The sequence below is a fragment of the Poecilia reticulata genome, linkage group LG4, assembly GCF_000633615.1.
Source record: "Poecilia reticulata strain Guanapo linkage group LG4, Guppy_female_1.0+MT, whole genome shotgun sequence".
Lineage (NCBI taxonomy): Eukaryota > Metazoa > Chordata > Actinopteri > Cyprinodontiformes > Poeciliidae > Poecilia > Poecilia reticulata.
The window spans coordinates 18,732,727-18,746,251 of NC_024334.1; the positions used below are offsets into that span (position 1 = coordinate 18,732,727).

A 13,525-nucleotide genomic window follows, 5' to 3' on the forward strand; every position below is an offset into this window, starting at 1 on the left:
TTTGGTGACATGGCGGCTTGTATAGACGAAAAAAAAAATCTCAAAAGCAGAGTGGTGTTCAGTGGTTTGTGTTGTCCATGTGCTGTGTGATTGTTCTTAGTGTGATAGCTCTAGTCTAGTTATCAACAGATTACGTAGAGATAAATTCAGCAACATGCCTTCGCTTTTCCTACGGTCGGACCTCTGAACGGTCCCCAAGTGATCTGAGACTGCAGCTCTTTGGCAGAAACAGATGCAAACACAAGAGTGACATTATTAAGCATCCTACATCGGCCCGCATGCGGCGTTTTGCAAAAGTACTCATACCCCTCTGACATTTTTCTCACTACAACCACCATCCATGTGTTATAGGCCAATGGCTAAAAAAACCTGGTTTATTGCAGGTTTCTGAAACGGAGGAAAATTACGCGTGCAGTCTGACATTTCTTTGGAGAAATAAAGAAGAAGGCCGTTCTGTTGAGATGGAGAGCACATGTGAACGTCATCTGAAGTCCACTGATTTCAGGTGACCTTCTTTTCCCAAAATTGCAAACCGTGTAGCGTTGTCCTCCTACTCTACAGTTATGCTCTGCTTTGTGTTGGTCTGTCACATAAAATCCCAAACAGATACATGGAAGTGTGTGGTTGTAACATGAATGAAATAAAAAAAAAAATCTAAGTATATGTAAGGGTGTGAATATGTTTGCAAAGCTCCGTATATTTTGTAATGTAACAGTCACAGCTCCACGCCATGCGACCGAAGCGCCGCAGTTTTACGGAAACCTGACGACGAATCGTCTCCCGCCCTGCGCTCTTACAGCGAGGATGATGACTTTAGTAAAAAAAAAATTAAAAAGCGAATCGTTGGTTTCTACTCGTTTCTGTCGGTTTCCGCCTCGACCCTTCGAAAGACGTTTCGACTAAACCGTTTAGGGACAATCTTTTCTGTTTGGACGGCCGCCCCGCCCCAGCCGCCCACTCAGTTACCGTACACGTGTGTCGCTCCTGTGTCGTCGTGATTTCGGTGTCCACCCTGTCCCAACCTGAACCCGTCCCCACCCCCCAAAGTGTGGTCTTCAGTGTTAGTCAAGTGTGTGCTGTTACGAAACCTTAACGAGACGGAAACTCAAAGCGTATATATTCTTATTATAGCTGGTTCGTATAATTTAAACTGTTTGTGTCGACGACTACTTACCCTTCACTGGCTCTTTGAGATGTTTTTTGATAATATATATTATTATTATTATGCACTACTTTTCTATTCACTCCCCCCACCTAATGATTTTAGTGCAAATGTGGACTCCATCTATTTATTACAACTGTAAAGATGATTTATTAATTTTTTTTTTTTTTTTTCCCCCACTATTACTTATTTAAGATGTAGCGTGATGCAATGGTCTTAAGTTATCTATGTTCTCTGTGATTAGAGCCAGAATCCCAGATTTTTTCCTAATATATTTGAGTGTAATTTGGTTGTTGAGAGGAGCGGGAGTCCGAAAAGGAAAAAACAAAAAAAAAACAAAGTGAGAAGCGACGGAAAGGACCTGGACCCGTCTCCCTTCCTTTAGTTACCCCGATGATGTGTGAATATCGTCACCTGTAACACTTGACTCGTAACTGTTTTCGTGCGGTTCTTTTTTCTTTTTTTTTCTTTCTATGTTGAAACACTGTTTGTTTGTTCTGTACGTGTCCTCGTTTTATTCTTTTGTTTTTGTAAAAGCATATTTATTTCACTATTTTTGTAGACGAGAAAAAAGATTTTTTGATTTTGATTGTATTTTTCTATTTAAATAGGACTAATATGACAATTTATTTCCCCCACTCCACACCCCCACCGCCCCCAACCAGTGAATTATGCCCCAAAGGTTCAGAGGAATCATTTCATTAGCAACGCCATCAGACGTTTTTGATACACAGGTGATTCTTATTTTGATACGCGAGGCACATGTTGTTTGAAGGAAGGAAACATGAAGGTTTTCTTTAAATCTGGGAAGACACTTGACATTCTCGCCCCCCTCCGAACCCCTACTTCCTTCCTCCCCCACCCCCGTTGCATCGAGGCCCCGGCTGCCTGTCCTCGTAGATGCTCTGAAACTTGAATATAACACATTTTGAAAGGCCGACTAACCTCGACTCTGTGTTGTGATGTGCAATACTGTTTCTAATGTTTGTATAAAAGTAAGAACTACAGTGTAGACCTTTTTAAAATGCAGATTTATTTTTTTCATTGCATATTTTGCAGATTTCTGATCCACAGTGTCATTTTTTACCGTCAGAAAAACGAACCCCGTTTTTTCATTGCGAGTATTTTTAAATCCAGATATCTTTGTACTGATGTAAATGATTGTAGTTATTTTGAATAGTGTTTTGCTAACAAAAGGAGAGACTTTTTCATGCGTATTTCTATTTCCTTTCATCTTGTTTTGTCCTGCGTTTTTATTTTTCATTTAACAGTAGCAGATTTTTTTTCTTTCTTTTTTTTAGGAATAATTCGTCATATTTAAATGTTATTGTTTTTGTGGAGGTTTATTTGTATTTTTATGTGGACACACATAATATATTTGAGATGCTAACTGCTGAGATATTTTTGAGTTTTTGATTATTTTTAAAGCTAAATATTTGTAATTTTATTGGTAAAGTGACTAATTTCTAAATCAAAGTTCGTGTATAGATTCACAAAGCGGTCTATAAGGTGTTTGGATTGCGATTATTACTGAATGGTTCTTTGATATGCAAGATGAATATCATGGTTATTTTTATTTTTGTTGGTTTTGTATTTAAATGGGGTGTTGATTACAATATTATTTTCTTTCACTTCCTGAATAAAGACCCATTCTGTTTGGACACAATTTGACCTAGTGTGTTTTTCCCTGTTAAAGACGCATTTCTCTTGAGACCCTTCATGAAAATCGGCTCATAAAAAGGATTAGAGAAGTTTGTTTTTTTTAATAAATGATTTTCTTTGTCTTCAGAAGCAAAGCAAAGGCTAATAAATCCATAAAATTCAATGAGAAGTAGTCAGTGCAGAATATTTTAGACTGTTTCTCTCTACTTGACAGTATATTGCAGTTTTCATACACCTTTTCACAAATAGCATACTTTAGAGTTTAGCTTTGTATGTTAAATGGTGAACAAAAGTTATCAAATTTGATCAGATTCAAAAATAAAAACAGACTTTTAGGCCAGCATCGAATCAAAAATTGTTTATTAGATACCAATAAAAAAAATGTCTGGGGTTCACCTGACAAATCACTTTTTTTGTCTTTGAGTTCTTGTGCCACCCCCAGATGGAATGGCGCTCACAGTGGCGAGTCAAGTCGCCCTTTTAGCTCAAATCAGACACTACAGTTGACACTTTTAACAAAAACAGAGTCCTGCCTTCCAGTTTTAAAACACAAGTCATAACTACATTTAGATCAGTTCCGCCTTTATTGTACATAGCAACAATATCCACTGCTCGTCTTTTAGCAATAGTGGGAAAGAGTGAGCATGTTAAAGTGCTTACTGCGCTGACTTCCTGTTGGCTGCATTTTTATTGACTCATATTTACAAAGAGCCCTCAGGTCTACTACAGACTATCATGTCTTGTAGAGTTAAAATTTTTGATGTTATGCTCTAGTCTATTTTCTGTTTTAAACATTTTTATATAAAACTTTTAGATCAACTTTTTTTGTTTTCTTCATATGCTAACATTGAGAAAAAGTATCTAAAAGTGCAATTTCTTGTGGAATTTAAAATAATTTGCACAAAAGCGAATAAGCTACGTTTCAACACCATTTGTCAATAAGTAAAGTGAATAATTAGTGCTGCTTTAGAAGCACATTTTCTGTTCTGATGAGTGAGGCCTTAACTATCCTCTTCACCCTCAGTTGAATGACATGTTATTTTGTGCAATCATCTAGTATAGCACCACAGGTCTACTTCCAACCCACAGAAAAAAAATTGTTTTTTGGGATTGTGTTGGATCTCTTTCACTCATAAAATCTAATTTAAAACATATTTCGTTTTATTGTTTTATTGCAAAAGCCCCTGTGCATGTCAAGTTTTGAAGTACAAGACCAGTCACAGACCAGGTGTTTCTGTCACAGCAAGCCAAGTTCTGCTGTGTCTTGTCTGAATAATCCACCTTCTTCATTAAAACAAATGCTCCAAATAACTTTTTTGGTCTTTTTTTTTTTTTTTTTTCAAATCCCTGAGTTCTTTGTTGGTCTTCAAATTAGATCTCACACTCAAATGAGGGCTCTGTTTAGTTTGTCGACCGTTTCTCAGACAGGATTATGTTCACCAGCAATAGTTTTCAGCCAAAACGTTGTCTAACACAAGATCAGTTTGTCCTTGGCTCAGTTTTCCGTATTTTCTAAACCTCAAGTAACATGCAAGCTCACTGATGTAATATACAAAATTTAGCAAATTCTCACAAAGCAATGTTGTACCTAAATATTTGTCGCTACATAATGACCTCCATGCCATCCTCCTCTTTTAAAGATTCTGCATTTGTCTCAGATTTAACTTAGTTCATAGTCAGTCAGATTCAATTTCATATTCAGACCAAATTGCAATACAATACACCCAATGAATCACAGTGTTAATTAGCAACAAAAAAAAGTGATCTGGGACGCCTTCAGTGGTTAATTTTGTTGTCATCTCTCATCCTGATCAAGCATGTGGAGACAGTGGAAAGGAAGTACTCCCTGTTTAACAGGAAGAGACCTCCAGCAGTATTAGGCTGAGCATGAACAGAAATCTGAAAAGACCAGTTCATGGTTCAAAAAAGACACAGAAAAAACACACACAGTCAAACCTGTGCAGTAATACAAGGCGCACTATGTAACTTTTAAGATTTTTTTTTTTTTTTTACATATTAGTTAAAATGATCAGTATAAGATATAATTGGTGAAAAAAATCGAGCTCATTGAGTTTCTCTGTCATCTGCACAAAATACACTGCTGTCAGAAACAACCAATCAGAGCCAGGAGGAGGGTCTTAGCGCTGTCAATCATCTTGTGTACTGCTCACACCACTACAGCTGGTTGGTTCACTACAACAGAACCTACCATGGATGCTCAGGCTAGTCAGCATAGCCGCCACGTAAACGGTTTTCCTTGAATGGTAAGTTGTCTCTCTGCTATTAGTGGTGGTGCATTTTTCTTTAGAAGGCATTGGAAAACACTGGTAAAAGATGGAGGAGCTTCTTTTTTCACAGGTAATTTGTCTCACCATTTTGTAACCGTTTTTAACAAATTTGCTAGAAACATATTTTTGTAAAAGCTGCTTACTGCAACTTTAAATGTGAGAAATGAGCGAATCGAGTAAATGGCGCCAATAGTGCTCTCAGTACATTTCTCCAAGAAAGAGACATAGCTAACACGTTTGGCTAAGAGCGCTTTCCACGATAAAAGGAAAATAAACGGAGAACGACTATTGTTGTCACTTATATCATTTTTCTTTTTTACTGTCGCAGTCCCAGTTTTTGGTCGATACTCTCAGGGAAGTGTTTGTTTTTCTTGAATGACACTATTTGAAATCACGATTTTTATTTTCACTGTGAGTCTCAAACATTTAATTTAGTCCTTCAGAGTTATTACACTTAAGTATGCAATAACTGCAAAAAATGTTTTGGGGGTTTATTCATTTTTAAAAAATTAATATCCAAAAGGCCAGTGTAAGGTTAATATTTCGTCATATCCTTTCTAAAACAATGGCGTTTTTTTTTTCTTTTGCTAAAAATATTTTTTTTTCTGTCTAAATCATCTTGGCAAAAAAGGGGGTGGTATGGTGATATATTTATTTATTTGTCAAAATCACCTTTGTCCCCCCCCCCCCACAAAAAAGAAGAAGACTCAGGCTATTATTTTAGAAACGTAACATGTGACAGGTACGTTTCTACCTGTCACATGTTACAGGTGACAGGTAACATGTGACATATTAGTTAAAATGATCAGTATATCAAGTCATGGCGCCATCTTGAGGTAAACGTTATAAATGCAAATTAAAGCCACACAGGTTACCACGTTCCAAACCATTGTTCTCATTTCTGGTTTCCCACTTTAATTCTACAACATCAATCCATCTAAGCTCTACTATTCTCGCGTGATTCACACCCGCGCCTTCTTCCGTGACTCCACGGATCCAGACTGCAACATGTGGTCACTGGGTTTGACAAGATCACAGGGAAGTTTATGGAGCAGAGAAAAGGGAGTGGATCTGGAGGAAGAGCAGGAGGAGAAGGAGGAGGAGGAGGAGGGAAGGAAGTTGGATGCACTGTGAGACGCTGTCGGCAGCAGAGCGGCGGAGTCCTGTGTCAAACCTGCCAGAGGAACATGTTCTGCGAAGGAAAAGGCTGGAACATGAGCACATAAAGGGACGGAGACGCTCCAAAGTGGGGGAATCTTGATCAGCCGTGAAGACGCACAGCTGTAGAGTGAGGGGTAAGGACATTTAAGAGTGTTTCACTCGGAGGGATGAGAAGAGAAGATGATGTTCTAGACCATTATTCTCCTTTTTCTGTCATTAGAGCGAATAATAAGTGCATGAAAAACATGTCCGATGAACGAGTGAGACAATGTTCTTGTCTGTTTTCACTTCTTAACTTTTTCCTCCATTTGGAATAGCTGATTAGAAAGACCACCAAAGTGCTGACATCGATCTCTTGAGACAAACATGCACTTCCACCTGCAGAGGACATAAAAGAACATATCCTGCTGCTATAAACAGGAACTTCATTTAATCGTTTTGTTTTTAAAGTTGAGTAGTTATTACATAACCCCCAGGAGACTGGCCACTGATTAGCCCTGATATCGGATATAATGCACACCGATGACCAGAGGGGCTGTTCAGAACATTCCTGCAGGCGGGTTGGGGGTGACTATAGGATAGACAAAGTAAATGCATGAGTAATGGGAAGAAGAAACAGTTCTCTCTCTGTTTGAGGACTGCGGAGGGAACGATGTTTCTCTGTAGGCCTGACCCGAATGTTCCACTGTCCAGAGACAAACAGCAGATGCACTGCTCGCGTTCTCACACCCACGTTGGCAAATCTGCCAAGAAAAGGTCATGTGCATCCATCGTCTCCGCAAATCCCCCTCTGCCAAACTGTTTAAAGACTTCTCACAGGACAGGATTATTTGTCAGTATACATCCATATGGAGTAAGAAGTAAGGAATGGAAGACGATGGGTTAGGGTTTCCAGGATGAGAGCTGATTTGCCTGCATTGGGATGCCTTTCCTTATGGGATGTTCTTCAGTCTTCTTCTTTGGGGAAGCTAGATTGTGCGGGGTCCAATGAAGTGCCATTGCTTCGTGTTTAGGAGACAGAAGTCGCGCTTGCGTGTTACGTCACAGCTGGAGAATGTCTTGGCAGAAGAAGACTTGCATTGGAAGAGAGCTAAAGATTTTTGTTTTGACATCTCTCTCTCTCTCTCTCTCTCATGTAATCCTGCGGCTGGTTGAGAAGTCTGTGGATCAGATATTAGCTGTTCCTGATTACAAAATCACATCTGGCCTCATGCTGCGTTCAGTAAAGACAGAACAGCGCCGGACGAAAGGCTTTCTCCACACTGCCTGCTGCCCCCATGACAACAACCCCGAGTGAGGGTTCAAACGGAGCTGTTGTTTCATTCGTCACCTAATTATCTGTAAGAACAAAACCTTCTTTGGTTTTGCAAGAGTATTCCCCCCTACATACACACACACACCCCCAACACACACACACTTTTTCACACGTTGCCACATTACAATTGCAGACTTGAACGTATCTTCAATGTAACAAACAGACCAACCCGAAGTAGTGCACAGTTGGGGAGTGGAAAGAAAGGGAGGAATAGTTTTCAAATTTCTTTATTAATGACATTCTGACGCCTGTTTTTTTAATCTTAAGTCCCTTTTACTCTGAAGCCCATAAATAAAACCCTATGCTCTTCAGAAGTAACCTATATACTATGTGATTTAATCTATCTAGTGTACCTTAAAACAGGAGCAGGAGCTTTAACATACAACCAGCATTATGAATGCAATGGTTTGGTGTAGAACATGTTTATGTTTTAAAATATTCCAGTCAAAGTCCGGACCTGAATCCGATCAAAAATAAGAAGCAAGACTAGACGGGTGACGTTCACAGATGCTCCTCTTCCAATCTTACTGAACTTGGTAATATTTGAAAAGTATAATGGGAAGTTATTATTATTTTTATTTCATTTAACCTTCATTTGACGAGGTAGCTTGATTAAGAACAAAATCTTATTTTTAACAACGACTTGTTCAGAAAACTTTAAATCATACGATGGAATGTCGTATCGCAGAAAATAAAATATCATTAAAAAAGTAAAAGTGCAGGTGCTGTGGTGGCGCAGGGGAAAAGCACAACCCATGTATTAAGGCCTTGGTCCTCATGGCGGTGGTCGTAGGTTCAATTCCCGGCCTGGTGACATTTTTCCCCCTCTTTCCTGTTGAACTACTTTCAAATAGAGGCCACTAGAGCCAACAAAACCTTTAATTAAAAGTGCAACCATATTCAGACTGACTAAATATAATCTCATGTTACATCAATAGTTTTTAAAAACAGCTATATTGATCATGGTGTTTGGTTTTTACTGAGTTGATAAAGGTTGATATTAGGGTTAGCATACTGAGCTAACTTTGCTTTTTTGTAAGTTGTTCCAATCATTGGTATTAAGGGTCGGCCTAATGTTGTACAAAGTCCTCATCAAATTTCATTCTCTCAGAATGGGAAAACCTACATGGGAAAAAAGAAATAGCAGAAGATACACTCCAAAACACATGAGTAAATACAGTGCAAAGTGTTTCCACATAGTACAATTGACTAGTATTGACACTTCTATTTAAAAGAAAAAAATTGCTATTCATGTGTGACGTTCCTTCCAGTTTTAAACCAATCACTGCTTCGTGTTGGTCCAAAAATACGAATAAAACTCCTTAAGGTTTGTTGCAAAATGACAAAATCAGAAAAAGTTCAGGGGTAGAAATTGTTTTGCGCACGGAAAACTAACTGTCCTTCACTAAATAATTTGCTTCTGCAGATCTGAAGATGTGGGCATTAATGGGAGCGATCTATCTGTGTCACTGCGTCACCGGGCAGCTGCTTGAGTCCAAGCTGAAAGGAGCGCCTCGACTGATCTGCAGCGTCCCAGGGTCGCCTGGCCCGCCCGGCAAACCGGGTCCCAGCGGGCCGCAGGGAGCCGATGGGAATGTCGGAATTCCAGGAAGAGACGGCAGAGACGGCCGAAAGGGGGAAAAGGGAGAAAAGGGCGATATAGGTATAATATGGACTCTTTATTTTGGGCATATGTACTTTGAAGAAAAAAAAAACATCAAACACATTTTTTTTTTATCAAAAGCAACATACTTTTCCTGCCTAGCAATCCTTCCCATCAAGTCAGACTTGTTCTGTCATTTTGTAAATGTCATCAGCTTCAACATTTATTATACCAACCTAGGCGTATAGAGTCTGACATGAAGTGATTTTAATTTTTTTAAACCACTTTTTCCAAGTCTTTTTTATAAATAACTCGAGATGTGAGCGAAAACCTTGCAAAAACCTCACGGGGAGGGGATCATACCTGCCAGTTGACTTCAGTATTTGGTCTGCTGGTTTTCAACTCAGAATGGGAGATTTTCAAACACAGCTGTTTTGTCTTGGCTGAGTTTCCGTTCAACATTACTGCACTGACTGTTCAGTTTGCTGATAGAGAGCTGGAGTTAGTGGTAGTTGCTAAAACACGCGGTGTAATTTGTAGGCATGTACCAGCAACGCTAAGCCTAACAATTGCATCCTTGTACTTCTGCACTGAACTGTTTAAAGCGACAACGTGCAGAGAGTGAAAAATAGGCGGATGGGTGTGATTTTGTAAGGTGTCAGGAGTTAAAATAGATTCATTCATAAAAATTGGGCTGTTTGGATGAGCGTTTATTTATTTTGCCAAAAAAAAATTTTCTTTAAGATTTCTCCAAATGTAACCCTTCCACTAAGGATCCAATTTAGCTGTGAAGCCTAGATCGTGTTGGTCTCGCCAAAATAAAGTACCAATCCATCAACACCTTAGAACTCCATAACACAATAAATCTGTCAGCAATAAAAAAGTAAAAAGAAAAAAAGTTTATGTTTTAGATTGTCTGACGACATGGATTCCTGTATAACCCTCTCGGGTCTACGGAGCATGCTCAAACATAAACTACGTCGTTGCTTTGGGCTATTTACTCTGGGTGGAGGCGATCGGGTATAAGATAGTTCGGAGGAATGCGGCCTCCAAACTATGTTGTTGTTCTAATATCAGGTTGGCTGCATTCCAGCTGTGACCTAATGTAAGGGGTAGGTGTGGTGCTGAAACTGATTCAACTAATGGAAGAACAACAAAATAAGGAATCAGTACATAGGTGAAAAAGTCTTCGTGACCCATGGACCTCTCACGTGTTACATAGCAACCACCAACTGTAGAACATTTCATCAAGATTTCGTAGGGTAGACCAACACAGAGAAGTGCATAATTCTGAAATGATGTACATTTATCAATATTTTCACAAGCTGAACTACTCTGAGGCCATATGTTTAAAAAGTTCAACTTGCAATATTTTAAGAAAACAAACTAATTTAAAGACCTGTTCTACCCATCAGAATGGTGTATGGGTCGCCGGTTTTACTGAACCAAATTCCACAGCACTTCTACATGTTAAAGTTGTCAAAGTCAAGCTAGCATCACCGACCTACTTCCCTCTCCCTTGTTGTATTTTTTTTTTAACTAAAACTTTTTCCTGACCTTGTTATCTAGTTGTCATAGTGTTGACAATTAGCATTCCTTTGTCTTTTATATATCATGCGTACATTTAAGGTTAAGGTAGTCATTGTCAGCCGGCAGCTTTTTTCCCTCCAGCAGGGAGCTGGGAGTGGATCTTGCAAGAAATTGGGTCAAATGGGTTGGAAAAACAAAGGTACGGTAGGAAATTTCAGACAAAATATGTTTCATAGTGTCCCGATAGAACACCCTTCAGTTGTAAAGTCACAACCTGCAAAACTGACATTTAACTGTGGCGTTTCTGTTTTAGGGGTGAAGGGCAGAGTTGGCCTGACGGGGAAAATTGGAGAGCGAGGTGAACGCGGCCCCGCGGGAAAACGAGGCCCCGCGGGAGACAACGGAGATGCAGGGCCTCCTGGCCCTGCAGGTCACGAAGGAGATAAAGGCGATAAGGGCGAGCAGGGACCCCGTGGAACTGCAGGAACGTGCAAATGTGGCAGCCTGCTACCCAAATCTGCCTTCTCGGTGGGAATCACCAACAGCTACCCCACAGAGAAGACCCCCATCAAGTTCAACAAGGTCCTCTTCAATGAAGGCGGACACTACAACCCCCAGACGGGGAAATTCATCTGTGCATACCCAGGCGTCTATTATTTCTCCTATGATATTACACTGGCCAACAAACACCTGGCCATCAGTCTGGTGCAGAACGGTCAGTACCGCATTAAGACCTTCGACGCCAACACAGGAAACCACGACGTGGCGTCTGGTTCCACCGTCATGTTCCTGAACCCTGAAGACGAGGTGTGGATGGAGATCTTCTACAGTGATCAGAACGGTTTATTCACGGACCCCAGCTGGGCTGACAGCCTGTTCTCTGGGTTCCTGCTCTACGCAGACACAAACTACTTTGATACACTGGCAGCCGACTACGGGTAGAAAACCCGGAGAACAAGGCAGAACCACAAACTGTTTGCTACTGCTATTATCACTCAATCAGAGCACTTTTGGTGTGAACAAACTATGTATATTGTTTTATTTACATGTTTGTACTACTATGGGATTAGCGAAGTATTCATTTAACATTGCAGAAATCTGATGAAGCTTAAGGTGATTTATTTGATTCTGGTGAAAAATTGATTTAAATAAAAATTCCAAATAATTAAGGTGCGAATTTGTTTAGAAAAAAAAAACATTCTAACCTTCAGTTTGGGAGACATTTTTTACTCTGATTTTGGCTAAGATTCTCCTATATTCATGAAGCTGTTTTTTTAAACCATTTTTTTTATTTTACATATTTTCTAAATTAAATTAATGAAATCCTATAGTTTCAAATAAATATCGACAACCCTGATCATCCTCTTCACAAGACAGAGTGCTGTAATACATCCTGCTACAGGAGATCTTTCCGGAAAAACAGCCTTAACCATCCATATTATAGTCCTTATTGAATTAATATGAGTTACAACATTTAATTTCTCTTTGGTAAGTAAGTCCTGCAAAGTGAGCATAACATGACTCCTCCATGTGAACATTTATTTGCCCTCCATTTAGATTTCTTCTGTTTTTGCCGTTTTGTCACCCAAAAATGTTTCATCAAATCATCAAACAAATTTAAATATCAGACAGATAACATAAATTAATACAAAAGTTGTTTCAATTATTATTATTATTATTATTTTTTATTTTTTTATTTTTTTTTTGTATTTAGGGAAATGAGCTATCCAAACCTGCCTAGGCTTATGTGAAAAAGAAATCACACCTCTACCCTACTAACAGGTTTTACTTTGACTAGGCCACTCTCAAAAATTTGGTTTTGCATGTACTGGCTTATTTTCCTTTTACTGCCAGGTTTGTTCCACCAGCAGGTGATCTGAGGCAGACTGCTTCACTCACACCTGATGCTGACCTGCTGGTTAAGCAGCAGAAAGCCACTCATTCATTCACGATTGATCAACCCTCTGTGGTGTGGTACAATCTAAATTTGTGATACTCATTCATATTCTTTGAGTTAGTCCCGTCGTGCGTCCTCTGTGATCTCCAGTGGATTAAAGCCTTTGCTTTGGGATGGTTAAAAAAAAAAGCACACTGAACACCATGTACAGACAGCTGCTGAAGCTGCATGTCTGCTCCATTCAAATTTCAAATCTGTAAATCCTAATCCTGGTCAGTTGGGGTGGTTTTAATCTGTGTCCCGGAACATAAACGCTGCTACCAGTTAAGATTGCTTTGAACAAGGTTTTGATGTCAGCATTACTCCCTTTAATTATTTGGATTACGGATTGGAATGCAAACTCTGTAAAACACTGATATTCAGCATTGTTCTGCTGGATTTAAATAATTTGTAAATAAAAACACAAGATCCCCTGTTGTGTGTTGTGAGTTTTTAAATTTAGCAGAATATACTGCAAGGTGAGAAAATGACTGGGATAAAATGCAGAGGATATGCAGGCAGTTAGAAAATATTTGCCATCCTGAAACTGAAGCTGCAACTTTAGTTCAGGATTCATCCATAAAGTCTAGACTTAATACCAAAGCTGTTGTCGAGTCTTGTTAAATCTGAAAATCTGGGCAGATTTCTACCCAGTTTTGTCAGATTTGGTCCTTATTACAAAAGTGTAGATGCAGGGGGGGAAAAACTACTCCACAAGCAACGAGTTCCGTAAAAATAAAAACTTGCACGTTTGTCCCTCCTCGCGCCACGTAGTGGGCGGGTTGCTTTAAAGTGAGAATCTTGATTGGCAGTTAATCCGACCATTAGAAATCCTTCTCTGTGGACAATTAGGTTGCATTCACGACGT

General features: G+C 39.4%; 1 protein-coding gene across 2 annotated transcripts; it reads left to right on the forward strand.

Annotated features, from left to right (window-relative positions):
• The first annotated feature begins 6,212 nt into the window (after positions 1-6,212).
• c1qtnf7 (C1q and TNF related 7) lies at positions 6,213-11,886 on the forward strand. 2 transcript variants are annotated; one of them, XM_008407526.2, is made up of 4 exons: positions 6,213-6,407; positions 7,433-7,613; positions 9,015-9,251; positions 11,035-11,886. In XM_008407526.2, exons 3-4 carry the CDS (start codon positions 9,023-9,025, stop codon positions 11,661-11,663), a joined length of 858 nt encoding a protein of 285 aa, XP_008405748.1. In that variant the 5' UTR covers positions 6,213-6,407; positions 7,433-7,613; positions 9,015-9,022; the 3' UTR covers positions 11,664-11,886. The 2 variants fall into 2 exon arrangements, with proteins under 2 accessions (XP_008405748.1, XP_008405749.1); XM_008407527.2 differs by lacking the exon at positions 7,433-7,613.
• Positions 11,887-13,525: the final 1,639 nt, after the last annotated feature.